Below are 14555 nucleotides of genomic sequence, written 5' to 3'. Positions count from 1 at the left end.
CACCTCTGCGGTTTTTATTTTTTGTGCTATAAACAAAAGGAGAGCGACAAGTTTGAAAAAACAATATATTTTTTACTATAATAAATATCCAATATTTTTTTTTTTTTTTTTAAACCCCATTTTTTCCCTCAGTTTAGGCCGATATGCATTTACATATTTTTGGAAAATCGCAATAAGCATATATTGATTGGTTTGCGCAAAAGTTATAGGGTCTACAAAATAGAGCATAGTTTTATGGCATTTTTATTTATTAACGGAGCGATTCCCACTGAGTAATCAGAGTAGTAAAAACAGGCAGCCCCGTGTGAAAGACCTTACTTTGTTTTCGATAAAACTTGGCAGACCACCTGGTTATTTGGTTATTTTCTTCTCACAGAGGTGTGCGCAGAGAACTCTACACTTGTTACATGAAAAAAATTGGAAAATTCTCCATAGAGATCATATGGGGGGGTGGGGGGTTTATTTGAGATCACATTTTTTTTATGAATATTCGTGCAGATCTAACTATCCCACATTTATTTATTTTTTAAACAAAAATTTCTACATCAGTTTAGGCCGATAATTCTAAATATTTTTTTTTGGGGGGGGGCATATATTGATTGGTTTGCACAAAAATTATAGTGTCTACAAAATAGGGAATAGATGTATGCCATTTTTATTATTTTACTCGTAATGGTGGTGATCTGCGATTTTTTTTAATTGGGGCTGCGACATTGTGGTAGACAGATCGGACACTTTTGACACCATTGACATTAATACAGTGATCAGAGCTAAAAATAGGCACCGGGTATTGTGTAAATGTCACTGGCAGGGAAGGGATTAACACTAGGGGGCGGGCAAGGGGTTACCCGTGTTCCCTATGAGTGTTTATAACTGGGGGGTTGCAACCTACAGGTACAGTTAATATTTACTAAACTTGAACTTTTTAGGAAATATTCACACTGCATGCAGCCAGAGACGTCACCAGAGCATGCGCTCTGAAGGGAAGGCATGCACACCCGCGTCGTCCCTTCAGAGCTCTGCGTAGGAGAGAAGCCATTGAATCTCAATCAGGTGGCTGGTGCACTCAAGCCCAGAAGGAAGACCGGGGGAAGATGGAAGCCCCATCAGCAGTGACTAGAGGGCTTTGTACCTAGGTAAATATTTCATAATGTGCTAGTAGGCAATGCACACTAGCACATTATACAATTGTCTTGGAGGGTTATTATTTATATATTTTTTTTTTTAAAGGTGTGATTTGCTTCTGCTTTAAAGTGTTACTAAACCACAACAGAAAAAAAAACAAAAAAACCTGTCTGAATATGCAGTAAAGCATGCTGGTTATACTTACTGTAAAACCTAAAGGGGTAATCCTCTGCATTGTGTAAAAAGGCTGATCTTGTGTTCTCTGATCCTCCCCTTCTACCACATTCCCCAATCCATCTCCTGACAGTACAGAGCCTTGGAGGCACTCTGCACATGCTGAGTTCGGTGTGTATTGTTAGAGTGTTTTTTTCTTGGGTGGGTGCATGTGATCAGCACAGGGCCAATCAGCACTGTCCAGACAGAGGGTCAGGGGTCCTGCAGTCTCAAAGGACAGTCAGAGGAGAATGAAAACTCCTCCTACAAGCTTTAAAGCGGTTCTTCACCCTAAAGGGGAAGTTCCGCTAGTATTATCCCTCCCCCCCTCCGGTGCCACAATCGGCACCTTTCGGGGGGGGGGTGCAGTTACCTGGATAATCCAGGTAACTGCACCCACTTCCGGCCAGACCGCCGCATGGCTCCGCCCACCGCCGCATGGCTCCGCCCCCCCCCCCGCCCGTTGTGTTCTGGGAAACACACAGTTCCCAGAGACACAGCGGGGAACCAGCGCAGCGCGACTTGCGCATGCGCAGTAGGGAACCGGGCAGCGAAGCCCTCTTGCTTCACTTCCCGATTCCCTGACAGAGGATGGCGGCGGTGGCTGCAGCGAGACGAGCGTTTGCTCGTCATCTGCCGCCGACATCGCTGGAACCTGGGACAGGTAAGTGTGATATTATTAAAAGTCAGCAGCTGCAATATTAGTAGCTGCTGGCTTTTAATATTTTTTTTTTTTGTGCAGCTCCTCTTTAACTAGACATTGATAGAAGTCACATGAATGCTATATACTGCTGAGAAAAGGTATTTAGCAGTTTATATTTACTAAAACTAATGTATTTCCATGTTCTGTGTACTGGAAGACAATATATAGTGAAAGCAGGGTCCTGGGTTTTGTAACACTTTAATCCAAGCCCTAGTTGCCTCAATATCACACACAGATGGAAGAAGTACACACAACTCTCACTAAACAGTACAAAGATAGCTTAATTGATACAACAGTGAAGCACCTCTATTTCTGCATCAAAGAAACCCAACGACAACAGACACACCTAAGGCATTCCTACCAGATCTTCACTGATGTAGATCTGTCAATGATCAGTAAAATGCAGAACCCTTCCCGCTATGCTTTTGCTGAAGTGCAGGTTAGCGTTACATTTTAAAGGTAAAGTGTAAAAAAAAAAAAAAAAAAAAAAAAGAAGTTGATCACTTTTGTTATAAGGAACGTAAACAAATCAATAGGTCCTCTTTACTGAGACATTTGGAGTCTCCTCTACCCTTAAAAGCTTTGGATTATACCAAGATAAGTATGAGCCCATGCTTTTTACAACCCACTTATGGTTTGCTTACAATGGACAAAAACAGAAGTGACAAAATATTCGTCATTTCTAGTTTCTTAGACCACAGATCTGGTTGGAGCCGTTCCAGTTCCCAATCAGCTCTATGATCAGCCAGTGGAACCGCCTGCTGCAATCCCAGGTTCCCCAGTGGGATGAGAGAGCCCAGGAAAGCAGCGGGAGCCACTTGTAAAAGCAATCCAGTGGCTATTTATCCTTGTGGATCGCTTTTACAAGAAAGAGCACCGCCTGCTCTAAAATAAAAAAAACAATGCCATGAGGATGATGCCAGTACATTGCCTGGCATTTAGTGGGTAAATCGAAGCTGCGGATTTAAAAATATTGAAAATGACTTTAGAAATCCTAGTAATTAGGTTTATGTAAAATGTTAAAGCGGAGCTCCACCCAAAAGGGGATGCTCTGCTTCCCCGCTGCCATATTTGGCACCTTTTGGGGGAGGGGTACCTGGTTTTGAAGGGTACCCGCTCCCACTTTCGGCTCACTTTGCCGCTGCGAAAAGAGGCGGAAGCTCGGCCTCCTCCTCCTTCCCCCACTCATTGAGAAAGCACAGCAGGATTCAAGCATGTACAGTAGGTAACCAGCTGTGAGGCCATAAGGCTCCAAAAAGCATGACAAGCAGCACCCTATTGTCGGCAATGCAATTGTTTAAATTGATGCGACTCAGACTTGGTGGTGCCGCACCAAAAATTAGAAATAAAATGTTCCTACACTATTTTTTGCTGCGATTTCAGAAGCAACTTGCAGACATCTGTGCACAAAGTTGCACAGATAGCCAAGTTGCATTGACCTGTGGCTTTGAAATTGTGAGACTAAGCGAAGTCATACAATTTCAAAGTTGGATGCCGTGTGAACAGAGGGCTTACAACCACTTTAAAGCGAAGCTCCACCCAAAAGGGGAAGCTCTGCTTGTTGCTTTACACATTCGCAGTAGGGAATGGCTGAAGCTGCAAGGCTTCACTGCCGGTCTCCCTTATTGGAGATAACGACGGCAGCAACCGACAGCCAACTAAAAATCAGCTGGCTTCGTGGAGAGGTAAGTGTTCTAATATTAAAAGTCAGCATCTAACGTTATTTGTAGCTGCTTACTTATTTTTCTGAAGGAGTCTGTATCAATTTCAAAGACTCACAACCTAACAAAAATAAAGGATGTCAAACTGAAAAACATTATCAATGCAAAATTTGAAGGCGGAAATCTGAAACCTGATTAAGAAACATTCTTATCTGCAATGGCCAACCATGGTAGATAACCATGATAAAACATTGCAAAAATGGAAATGCAAAAGAAAAATTTCACATTACAAAAATAAAATAAAGACCAATCAAGATATCTGCATCACACCAATTGTGTAAATAATTAGTACTGTAAAGCCCCATACACACTATCAGTTCTGCTGAGTTTTTCCTTCAGATTTACCAAAACCATGTAGTAGAAGGGCCTGACCTGATTACATACACATTGAAACTCCTAAGGTTTGACCTCATATTATATGGTTTTGGTAAATCTGAAGGAAAAACTCAGCAGAAAATCTGATAGTGTGTATGAGGCTTAAGAAGCAGCAAAGTTATATAAAAACTAGGAGATCCATTGGATTCTTCAAGCCTCAAAACTACTACTTTGTAATAGCAATAGAAATTATATAATCAACTACATTATGCAATAGCTGTGTTCGTGTAAACAGCGCACAAACATGCCTGTTTCATGAGCCGACCATGTATTAGACCTTTACATACCAATAATGCATCAAACATCTCAGTAATGGGATCGCTGACTACAGGATCTCATTTGATTTTTCAGCATTGGGTTAATTCGCCTATATCTGCATATGGACTGCTTGTACACTCTTGTTTCTGCAATTTATAACATGTACAGTAGCAATCACCACTACACATCTGAATTCTGTAAGTGCTTCATCAGCTATTTCCGTTTTTAAACATTCAATTCACAATGAGGATTCTGAGATAATGAACATGTTGAAACACTGCTCTTGCAATCCCAGACATATGCAGCTACAATATCCTCCCCACCCACATGCATTTAGATTTATATAGACTACAGCCCAATTCCCCAGCATTACATAGGCAGGAGGAGGTGAAGGGGTGGAAGGGGTCTGCACCAAGTGACAGGGTATTAAAGGCCAATCAATAGATGACAGATCAGAGAGGATATCCCTGAGCATGCAGACTGCAGTCCTGTTTCTATGCGCATTCACGAAGAAGAAAAGGAGGGGGGGGGGGGGGGGTGGGGGGCTGTCACTCAAGCGTGGCGATAATTAAAGCCCCCGGGTGAATGGGAGGGACACCAGGACTAATCAGCAAATAAGCCTCATTACTGTGTTCTCCTGTATCCTCTGCACAAATCCTGCGCCATTTTACTGATTAACCCTTTCACAATACACAGACCACACTGCAAGCTTGGTGAGAGGAGAAACCCGCTCCCTGCCAAATGTCAAGTGAGGTATCCCTTTTGTTCGCTCTTTAAATATCATACGGGGATCAGGCGAGAGATTCTGTCATATAATCTAGAGAAAGAATTCTCGTTTAAATTGCTTTGAAGGTTTAATGCTTATACATGAAAAGGACTATTTCAGACCCCAGAACATTAAATATTCAGTTGCATCACTCTGGTTGCATCAAAAGGACTGACCCATATATAGGCTACAGAACCAGCCAATAAGGCTCATTTTTACATAATCCTTTAACATTTCAGTGCTTAAATCCTTTGACAGCATATTGGCTCACACAGACAGAGACTGATAAGAGGGGAAATACCCCCTCCAGCCAAATGTCAATAACCCTGAGCAGAGAGTGCATCCAGAGTCCATGTCAATCAAGGAGAGGAGGGCTTCTATGAAGCAAATAACATCAACATGGACAGGGTGTAGATTACTGCAAAGCATCATCCACATGACCCAGCGCCCCGCCTGTGTGTGGGAGACATGGGCTGAGCCAACTTCTCCACATACACTGCACCAGTGTACACACCAGGCTGATCTCTATAAAACACAGCAAAGGAAAACAAAGCTGTCACCTGCATAGAATTCCTGAGGGCCAATCTACAAAAACTACCCAATAACAGGCAACTGGGGGTCATAGATGAGCTTCTGGGAGAGTGACTGGGTGTAGTAAGAGTACATTTTTCATAGAAAAGAACAAGACTGGAGACATAGCAACTCATAACATTCTTATATCATTAATATAAAAAGGCATCGGCTGCCTTTGTCTGTCAGTATAGAAATAAAGATCCATAGTATACACCAGCAAATCACAATGGGCTGAGATGCTGCTACCATTTACAGACAGGCAAGACCCAGTTGTATTCCTTTACAGCAGTAATATAATAGGGAGCTCCTGTCTAAAGCAAATAACATGCTCACTGCATTCAAGATGAGGAAATCCTGTATAAGGCCTGATTGACACCTATGCTTTCTTAGTGCTTTTTGCACTACAGAATGGGTTCCATAGGAAAACATGTTAAATGGACTGTAGTGCAAATATGTAAAAAGCACTAAAAATGCATGTGTGTAAATCAGGGCTAAGAAGAGACTGCACTTGTCTTATCAGTCGCACAGTATATACATAACCATACTATACACCGGGCAGATGCAATCCAAAACCCCCCCAATGGGCTGAGTAGCTACAACTTGCAGATTGGATCCTACAGGTAACACATCTGTTCTGCAAATTGTATCAGTATTATTAGGGAGCTACTCCATACAGTAAAATTATAACATTCATATTTTGAAAAAAATGCCAAAAAAAAGAACAGGCTTGTCATATCGGTCTCACAGTATATAAATACAGATTCATACTACCAGACCAGGCCAATACAAATCCCCCCAATGGACTCAGAAGCCACAGACTGCTTCATACAGACAGAGCTATCTCATCCCTTACATCAGTATTAATAGGAGGCTGCGGCCTACAGTACATAACATCTTACATAGGGAAAAGGCTCTCTGTGTCTGCCATCAGCCCCATAGTATATAAATACAGAATCTCTCACATCAGTCTCATTATATAGAAATACAGATAAATAGTATACTGCCTTCATATATAAATACAAATGCATGGTATATACCAGCTTCCTCTCCTCTCACATCTGTCTACATATATATATATATATATATATATATATATATATATATATATATATATATATATATATATATATATATATATATATATATATATATATATACACATACTGCCCCCCCCCATAAAAATAAGTATGTACTAGCCCCCCAAATCAGCCTCATCACATTAATACAGATGCATGGTATATACTGCCCCCCCCCTATATGAAGAGGGGTGTATGGTGTATCTATAGGACCCCCTTCTATATAAATAGGGATTATGGTATATTGGTGCCCTGCATATATAAATATAAAGAGGGATGTATGGTAAATACCTGGCCCGCCTCATGTATAAATTGGGATGTATGGTATATATTGGGCCCCCCTCATATATAAATAAGGATTATGGTAGCACTACGTAAACTGTTGATATATAAATCGTGTATAATAAATGGTATATATTGGGCACCCCCTCATATATAAGTAGGAATGTATGTGTCCCCCCCCCAAGCCCTCCATATAGATATGGATATACGATATATACTGGGCCCCCCTCGTTTATAAATATAGATGTATGGTAAATACCAGGGCCCCCCTTAATGGATGTACAGTAAATACCGGGCCCCTCATGTATAAATATGGATGTGCGGTAAATCCCGGGCCCTCATGTATAAATATGTACAGTAAATCCCAGGGACCCCCTCATGTATAAACATGGATGTACGGTAAATACCGGGGACCCCCTCATGTATAAACATGGATGTACGGTAAATACCGGGGACCCCCCCATGTATAAACATGGATGTACGGTAAATACCGGGGACCCCCATGTATAAACATGGATGTACGGTAAATACCGGGGACCCCCATGTATAAATATGGATGTACAGTAAATACCGGGGACCCCCTCATGTATAAACATGGATGTACGGTAAATACCAGGGACCATGTATAAATATGGATGTATGGTAAATACCGGGGCCCCCCCACATGTATATGTACAGTAAATACCGGGGCCCCCCTCATGTACAAACATGGATATACTGTAAATACCGGGGGCTCGCAACATGTAGAAATATGGATTACAGTAAATACCAGAGCCCCCGTATAAATATGTACAGTAAATACCGGGGGCCCTCATGTATAAATATGGATGCACGGTAAATACCGGGGGGCCCCGTATAAATATGGATGAACGGTATATACTGGGGGCCCCCCACGTATAAATATGATGCACAGTATATACTGCCCCCCCCACGTATAAATATGATGCACAGTATATACTGCCCCCCCCCCCACGTATAAATATGATGCACAGTATATACTGCCCCCCCCCCCATGTATAAATATGATGCACAGTATATACTGGGTAGCTGCCCCCAATGGGCTGCCAATGTGCAGTGATTCCCCTGCAGATATCCGTAGCATGCTATCCTCCTCTCCCATATTGGAGGAGGCACCCAGCTCTGTAGGGGGGGGGGGGGGCAGCCTATATCCTGGCACTCTGTACACAGACATGGGGGGGGGGTTCTGAGGAGGATTGGTTACCATAGGTAACAACCCCACTCCCTTCCCCCAGGCCTACAAAACACCGAGCTGCTGTGGTGTAGCCTGGCGTGACATGCTGGGAGTTGTAGTCCCTCAGGTGACGGGTACAGACGGGCAGGGTTTCCGCGGCTACCCCGGGGCCCAGCCTGCCAGGTGCACGCACAGCCCCAGCACCCCCCTCAGCCGCCTCTGCAATGCGGCCCTGACACGGCGGCGCCTGACATGCTCACCATGGTGTCCGGCGGTCGGTGGGTCTGCTAAGAATGAGGTGTGAGCTGTATTGGCTGGTCCGCTGACTACAGACTCCGGCTGGAAGGAGGACGCTCCAACACTGACCCGCTGCAGCCTCGTACTATGGGGACAGCGAGCAGCGAACGACGGGGAGGGAATGGGCGGAGTCCTCGGTGTCGTCACACGGAGCAAGGCGGGGTCTCCTGTCGTTTAGAGAAACGTCGCCTCACCCATAGGAGCGTGCTGTCGTCACCACGGTACCGGCGTAGGAAAGAGAGAGCTGGCAGGTGCGCAGGTGCCATGTTTGTTGAGGGCAATCATGAAAAGTTTTTTTTTTGGATTTGTAGCATAGACATCAACTATATACAGTAGGTATTACAATAGCAGTTTGCAAATGGGTTTATGCATGTAGTCTTGTTAGGCTTAAAATTGTGGCAGTGGTCTGCAGGACATTTGTTTCAGGTTATTGTTTGCCAAAAAAGGGAACTAGGGTTAAAATCTAAGAAAATGTGAGCAGGTTGTTTATTGCAGAAATGACACAAGCTATGTCACTTCTGTAATAAAACAAAGCAACCTGCCTGTCCACTGTTTCCTTTAAAATTTACACTTAGCTGTGCGTGCGTCTAATTCCTGGCATTGAGCTTTAGGGTCGGTTCACACCAGAACACGGTGCAGGAGAGGTGCATTTTGTGCGTACTGCTTTTGCGATCTCCATGCGGGTGCAAATTAAGATCGCAAACACAGTGCTGTGATACCATGCAATTCAATTGAATGGGCTGCAAAATTGGAATGCATGAGAATCACACGAGAATTGCACAGGAACATGCGTGCTGGAACCCACACATCTATTATTATACAGGATTTATATAGCGCCAACAGTTTACCCAGCGTTTTACAGCATAAGGGCAGACAGTAGAGTTACAATACAATTTAATACAAGAGGAATCAGAGGGCCCTGCTCGTTAGAGCTTGCAATCTAAGGCTGGGTTCACACACCTCCAGGGGGACGGCCCCCGGTCTGTATTTTGGTCTCCAATTCAGGTGTGAATTCAGGCAGAAATTCAGATCTGATACGCACCTGAATCGGTGAACAGGGATGCACTGGACCCCCTGCTGTGAGGCACAGCATGTGTTAACCCTGGCCTTAGAGGGAGAGTTAAGACTCAAGAGATACAAAAGGCAAACACTGTGGGGAATGAGCTCATGGTCAAAATAAAAGTACAGTTGGTAGGTGGAGGTAGGATAGACTTCTCTGAAAAGAAGGTTTTTCAGGGATCGTCTAAAAGTATACAGAGTTGGAGGCAGTCAGAAAGATTGGGGTAGGGATTTCCAGAGGATAGGAGAGGTTTAGGAGAAGTCCTGGAGGCAAGAATGGGAGGAGGAGACAAGGGAGCTAGAGAGCAGGAGGGCTTGGGAGGACTAGAGTATTTTGAGACTAGGTTAGTGATGTAGCTGGGGGCAGAGTTGTGGATGGCTTTTCAGTGCAAATCTTAAAGTTTTCAGTTAGGGAAGTGCCCCACGTGGTTTCTACTTTTGTACGATGGACGTCCCCAGGAATTCCTTAATATAGTTCAGGACACATGGGAGCAGGAGGTCATGCACTACAAGTTTCATTGAACACATTGTTCAGATGCAGGATATGATAGCAGCAGTCATGCCCATAGTCTGGGAACAGTGATGAATTTGGATGTGTTTGGACAAGGATCCAAACCCACAAGTGCTAACCTGCCAGGAAGCTGTCTCCTGTGTGGGCCAATAATCTGCACTGTAGCATTCAGGTGCAGATGATTGACTCACACAGGTGACAGCTTCCTGGCAGGTTAGCACATGTGGGTTCAGATCCTTGTCCAAACACATCCAAGCTCATTACTATTACATAATATTATTATTATACAGGATTTATATATCGCAAACAGTTTGCGCATCTCTTTACAACATTAGGCCAAACAGTACAGTTACAATACAATTAAATACAGGAGGAATCAGAGGGCCCTGCTCGTTAGAGCTTACAATCTAAAAGCAGCAAGCCAGAGGCACACCAGTTTATAACTGGTTTGCTAAAATCAGAAACTCTAAGGTCTCGTTGACATTGTTGATGCATATTAATGCATTGTGTTAAAAGGCATATGGGTTTTAGATTCATTTTGAATGTGTTTTCATCCCTGATCACACGAACATTGAAAAATGCACCAAAAACACACCACGGTGGTGTCAGAGATCTGTGGGCCGGATGGTCAACTGGTATCTGGCCCGAACTGATTCTTGATGAATTCAGATCCTTTTATGAAAATTTGTATCATGCAGTCCCTGGCTGGTCTGAGGACAGGCGTAGGGAGTTTCTCTATTCCCTACATTTACCCACTCTTTCATAGGAGGATAGTGAGTTTCTAGATAAGGACTTTACCACGGAGGAAATAGAAGAGGCAATTTGTTCATTCCCTAGCGGAAAGACACCTGGACCTGATGGTCTACCTGGAAAGTGGTACAGAATGTACGCCTCCTTAGTTGCACCAAAATTGTTAAAAGTCTTCTCTGACAGTAAAAATCTGATGGAATTACCCCCTTCCATGTATCAGGCACACATAGTGCTTATCCCTAAGCCCGGCAAGGATGTCTCCCTTTGTACTTCTTACACACCGATCTCTCTGCTAAATTATGACTTCAAGATTTTGACAAAAATTCTAGCCACCAGACTGAGAACGGTTTTGCCATCCCTGATTGATATAGACCAGACGGGCTTCATGCCAGGGAAATCCACAGATATAAATTTACGTAGAGTGTTTACCCATCTTCAATTGTCCTCCACGAGGGTAATGGTTACATTAGACATCGAAAAGGCGTTCGATTCAGTGGCGTGGCCGTTTATGTCCTCAGTCCTGGAGGTTATGGGTTTTGGAGTAGAATTTCGTAAATGGATTACTATTTTATATAAGGAACCATCGGCACAGATTAAGATTGGTGGTGCTCTGTCAGCACCCTTTGCTGTCAGAAGAGGAATGAGGCAAGGTTGTCCACTGTCACCGGCTCTTTTTGCCTTGGTGATGGAGCCACTTGACTTGGCCCTCAGACAGGTGGACGAGGTTAGAGGGATACAGGTGGGATCCATACAAGAGAAAGTAGCTTTGTATGCAGACGATCTTATCCTTTTTTTAAGTGATCCTGCCCAGTCCCTCAGAGAGACACTAACCATTCTTTCCAATTTTACTAGCTGTTCGGGACTTAAGGTAAACTGGGATAAATCTCAAATTATGCCGATAGATAGGGAGCCAAAAGATGTAGCAGATCCCAACCTGCCATTACTGTGGACAGACAAAATTAAATATCTGGGTATTCACATTTCCACTTCTACCTCTGAATATCATGCCCTCAACTTGGAGCCACTGGTGCATAGGATGAGGGCCAGATTGAAGGCGTGGGCACCTTGATTGGGCGGATCAATTTATTTAAGATGAAGCTTCTGCCTGCCTTCCTCTATGTTCTCAGACATGCACCAGTCTGGATCCAAAAAAGAGTTTTCCGCACGATAAATTCCATCTTGGTGTCCTTTCTCTGGGGCACTGGTCAGCCGAGATTTAAGTTGACGGTGCTGCAGAGGCCTTGGGGAGAGGGTGGTTTGGCTTGCCTGGACCTACACTCCTAATTCTTGGTGGCTCTCCTGTCCCACGCCCACAACTGGCTGGTCTCGGATGAGTCCAACGTGGCAGTGGTCCTGGAAGCAGCGTGTTTGGGATCATACGAGGCGCTACAGAACATAATTTACTGAGGCCCTAGAGCTCCGTTCACTCTCACCTCTGCAATGAGAGCGGTCATAAGGGCATGGTCAGTAGCTAACTCAATACGCCCCGTACCCTCGGGACACATTTCCCCGCATTATCCTCTTTGGTTTAACCCAAACTTATCAGAATTCGGATCCATTCCTGACCCTAACGTGTGGGCAAGTAGGGGTATCAAGTATATTGATCAGCTCTGTTTTGAGGGCAAAATACAGACTTTTGACAGGCTGAAACAATATACTTTGCCTAACTCACACCTATTTAGATTCTTTCAACTTAATCACGCTTTTCAGACGCAGTTTAAAAATGCCCCAGTGGCTTTTTATACCTCGAGGTTGGAGACTCTGCTCAGAGATGAGAATCTATCTAAGCCCCTATCCACCATATATAAAGCATTACTCCCTAACGTTCATACGGGTCTGGAAAACCTTAAGGCAAAGTGGGAGGTAGATTTCCCTACACTAGACACAGAGAACTGGGAAGACATATGGGAGTATCCATTCTCACAGCTAGTGTCAGCCAGAGATAAATTGGTGCAATTTAAAATAGTACATAAGGTGTACTACACACCTGTTCGCTTCACAGAATTTATCCATCTGTCTCCGCCTCTTGTTGGAGATGCAACTCACAATCGGCGGATTTCATACACATGTTCTGGAGTTGCCCTCAGATCAAAATCTTGTGGGTGGAAGTGACCAAATTTATTCTGACAGTCACCACCATTTCTGTACCACTGTCTGTAGAGATATGTCTGCTGGGATTGGTAAGGCCACTGGCTCTACGCCGGGCGATCAGAACACTGCTAGGACTATTATTATACTATGCTCGTAAATCTATAGTACTCAAATGGAAGGCCTCAGCCGCACCTTCAATTAATTTCTGGAAGAGCTTAGTGAATATGGCTCTACCACTGTATAAGGCTACATACCTGTCACGTGGCTGTGGCACCAAATTTCACAAAATATGGGATATTTGGACGGAGTTGCAGGACACCAACGCAGACTCGAACGATGATTAGCACCATTCTATTAAGCATTGGGAAGGAAGTGGGGGCATCCCTGATGTAATGGCATCCCTGGGTTCCCAGGTAAATACTTAATGGGGAGAAGAGGGAATAGCAGGGGAAGTGTATTAAATTGTATAATTCATCCTAGGAATAATCAAAGGAGGCAGTAGGGTATGGGCGAAATTGGAGGTTACTCTGCATGATCTGCATAGGTGGTAGAGCGTACAGTGGTTTTGTTAGGCATACATGCAAGTGAATGTATGTTTGTTGGGGGTTTTGTTTTTTTACTTTTGTTGGTTTTGTTTGTTTTGACTCAGGGGTTATATAGTAGTGACCAGCCTGGGTATGCCCAATAGGCTGTAAGTTGTTCTGCGTTTTTGATACATTCCTATTGATTTCAATAGGAAGTTCTTTTTTGCTGCGGTTTTTAAACAACTTTTAAAAAAAAATGCAGAGCACCCACAGCGCAGTGATGTGAGCAGTTACATAGAAGAAGTGAAGAGGACATTTTTTCATGCACTTGAACGATGAGTTTTAGTGCTACAAAAGTGCATCAGTGTCAGCTGGGTCTAAAGCGCAACTATACTCACTGCAGTACCTTAAATCTCCTTTACAGGTCACTGACAGCTTCAGCTGGTCTTATGCGCAGGAGTTTATTCATCTTGGCAGATACTGAAATTTTACACTGAGCTGCGTATACACAGAGATGACAGAGACCTTGTCTACAGAGTCTTTGTCTGATTCAGGCAGTGACAGAGTTCTTGTAGAAAAATCAAGAGTTGTTTTTAGAATTATAATTCCAAATGAACATAATTGAGCATGACATTGTGACTCAACCTCATGTCAAAGAAAGATGCTATCGGGTAGGTCAGGCACAGAAAATGGTAGCCCTTGAGGTTATATGGGACAGCAAGAGGTTAAAGCGGTGTTCCGTCCAAAAAAATAAAATGCATTAAAAGCCAGCAGCTACACATACTGCTGGTTTCCATCAGCTGTCAGGTGCTGCCACCGCCATTGCGGGTAAGGGTACCCGGCAGTGTAGCCTTACAGCTTCATGCCAGGAACCCTACTGCGCATGCGCAAGGCCCCTCTCCTCTCTCCTACTGGCCCAGCGACAGGGAGAGGAGGAGGGAGCCCCATGGTGATGTCATGGGCCACACCCTATACTCCTGAAAATGGGAACAGAATACCTGTCAAAAACAGGTATCCTGTCCCCCCTCCCCCTGAAAGG

At 43.9% G+C, this 14555-nt stretch overlaps 1 protein-coding gene across 2 annotated transcripts in view; it reads right to left on the bottom strand.

Moving 5' to 3' along the window:
* PPP3R1 (protein phosphatase 3 regulatory subunit B, alpha) overlaps positions 1 to 14555 on the bottom strand; it is a 162436-nt gene that overhangs the window by 94324 nt on the left and 53557 nt on the right. The window contains exon 1 of one of the 2 annotated variants that reach the window (XM_077485943.1): positions 8545 to 8708. The exons of the other annotated variant lie outside the window; for it this stretch is intronic. Coding sequence (XP_077342069.1) covers positions 8545 to 8547 — 3 coding nt within the window. The 5' untranslated portion in view covers positions 8548 to 8708. Of the gene's footprint in view, positions 1 to 8544; positions 8709 to 14555 lie in introns of those variants that run through there. 2 annotated transcript variants of the gene reach the window in all.

This window comes from Lithobates pipiens, unplaced genomic scaffold, assembly GCF_037356315.1.
Source record: "Lithobates pipiens isolate NorthernLeopardFrog02 unplaced genomic scaffold, aLitPip1_a1.2 Scaffold_18, whole genome shotgun sequence".
NCBI classification, from domain to species: domain Eukaryota; kingdom Metazoa; phylum Chordata; class Amphibia; order Anura; family Ranidae; genus Lithobates; species Lithobates pipiens.
This window is presented reverse-complemented; position numbering and strand designations above follow the sequence as displayed.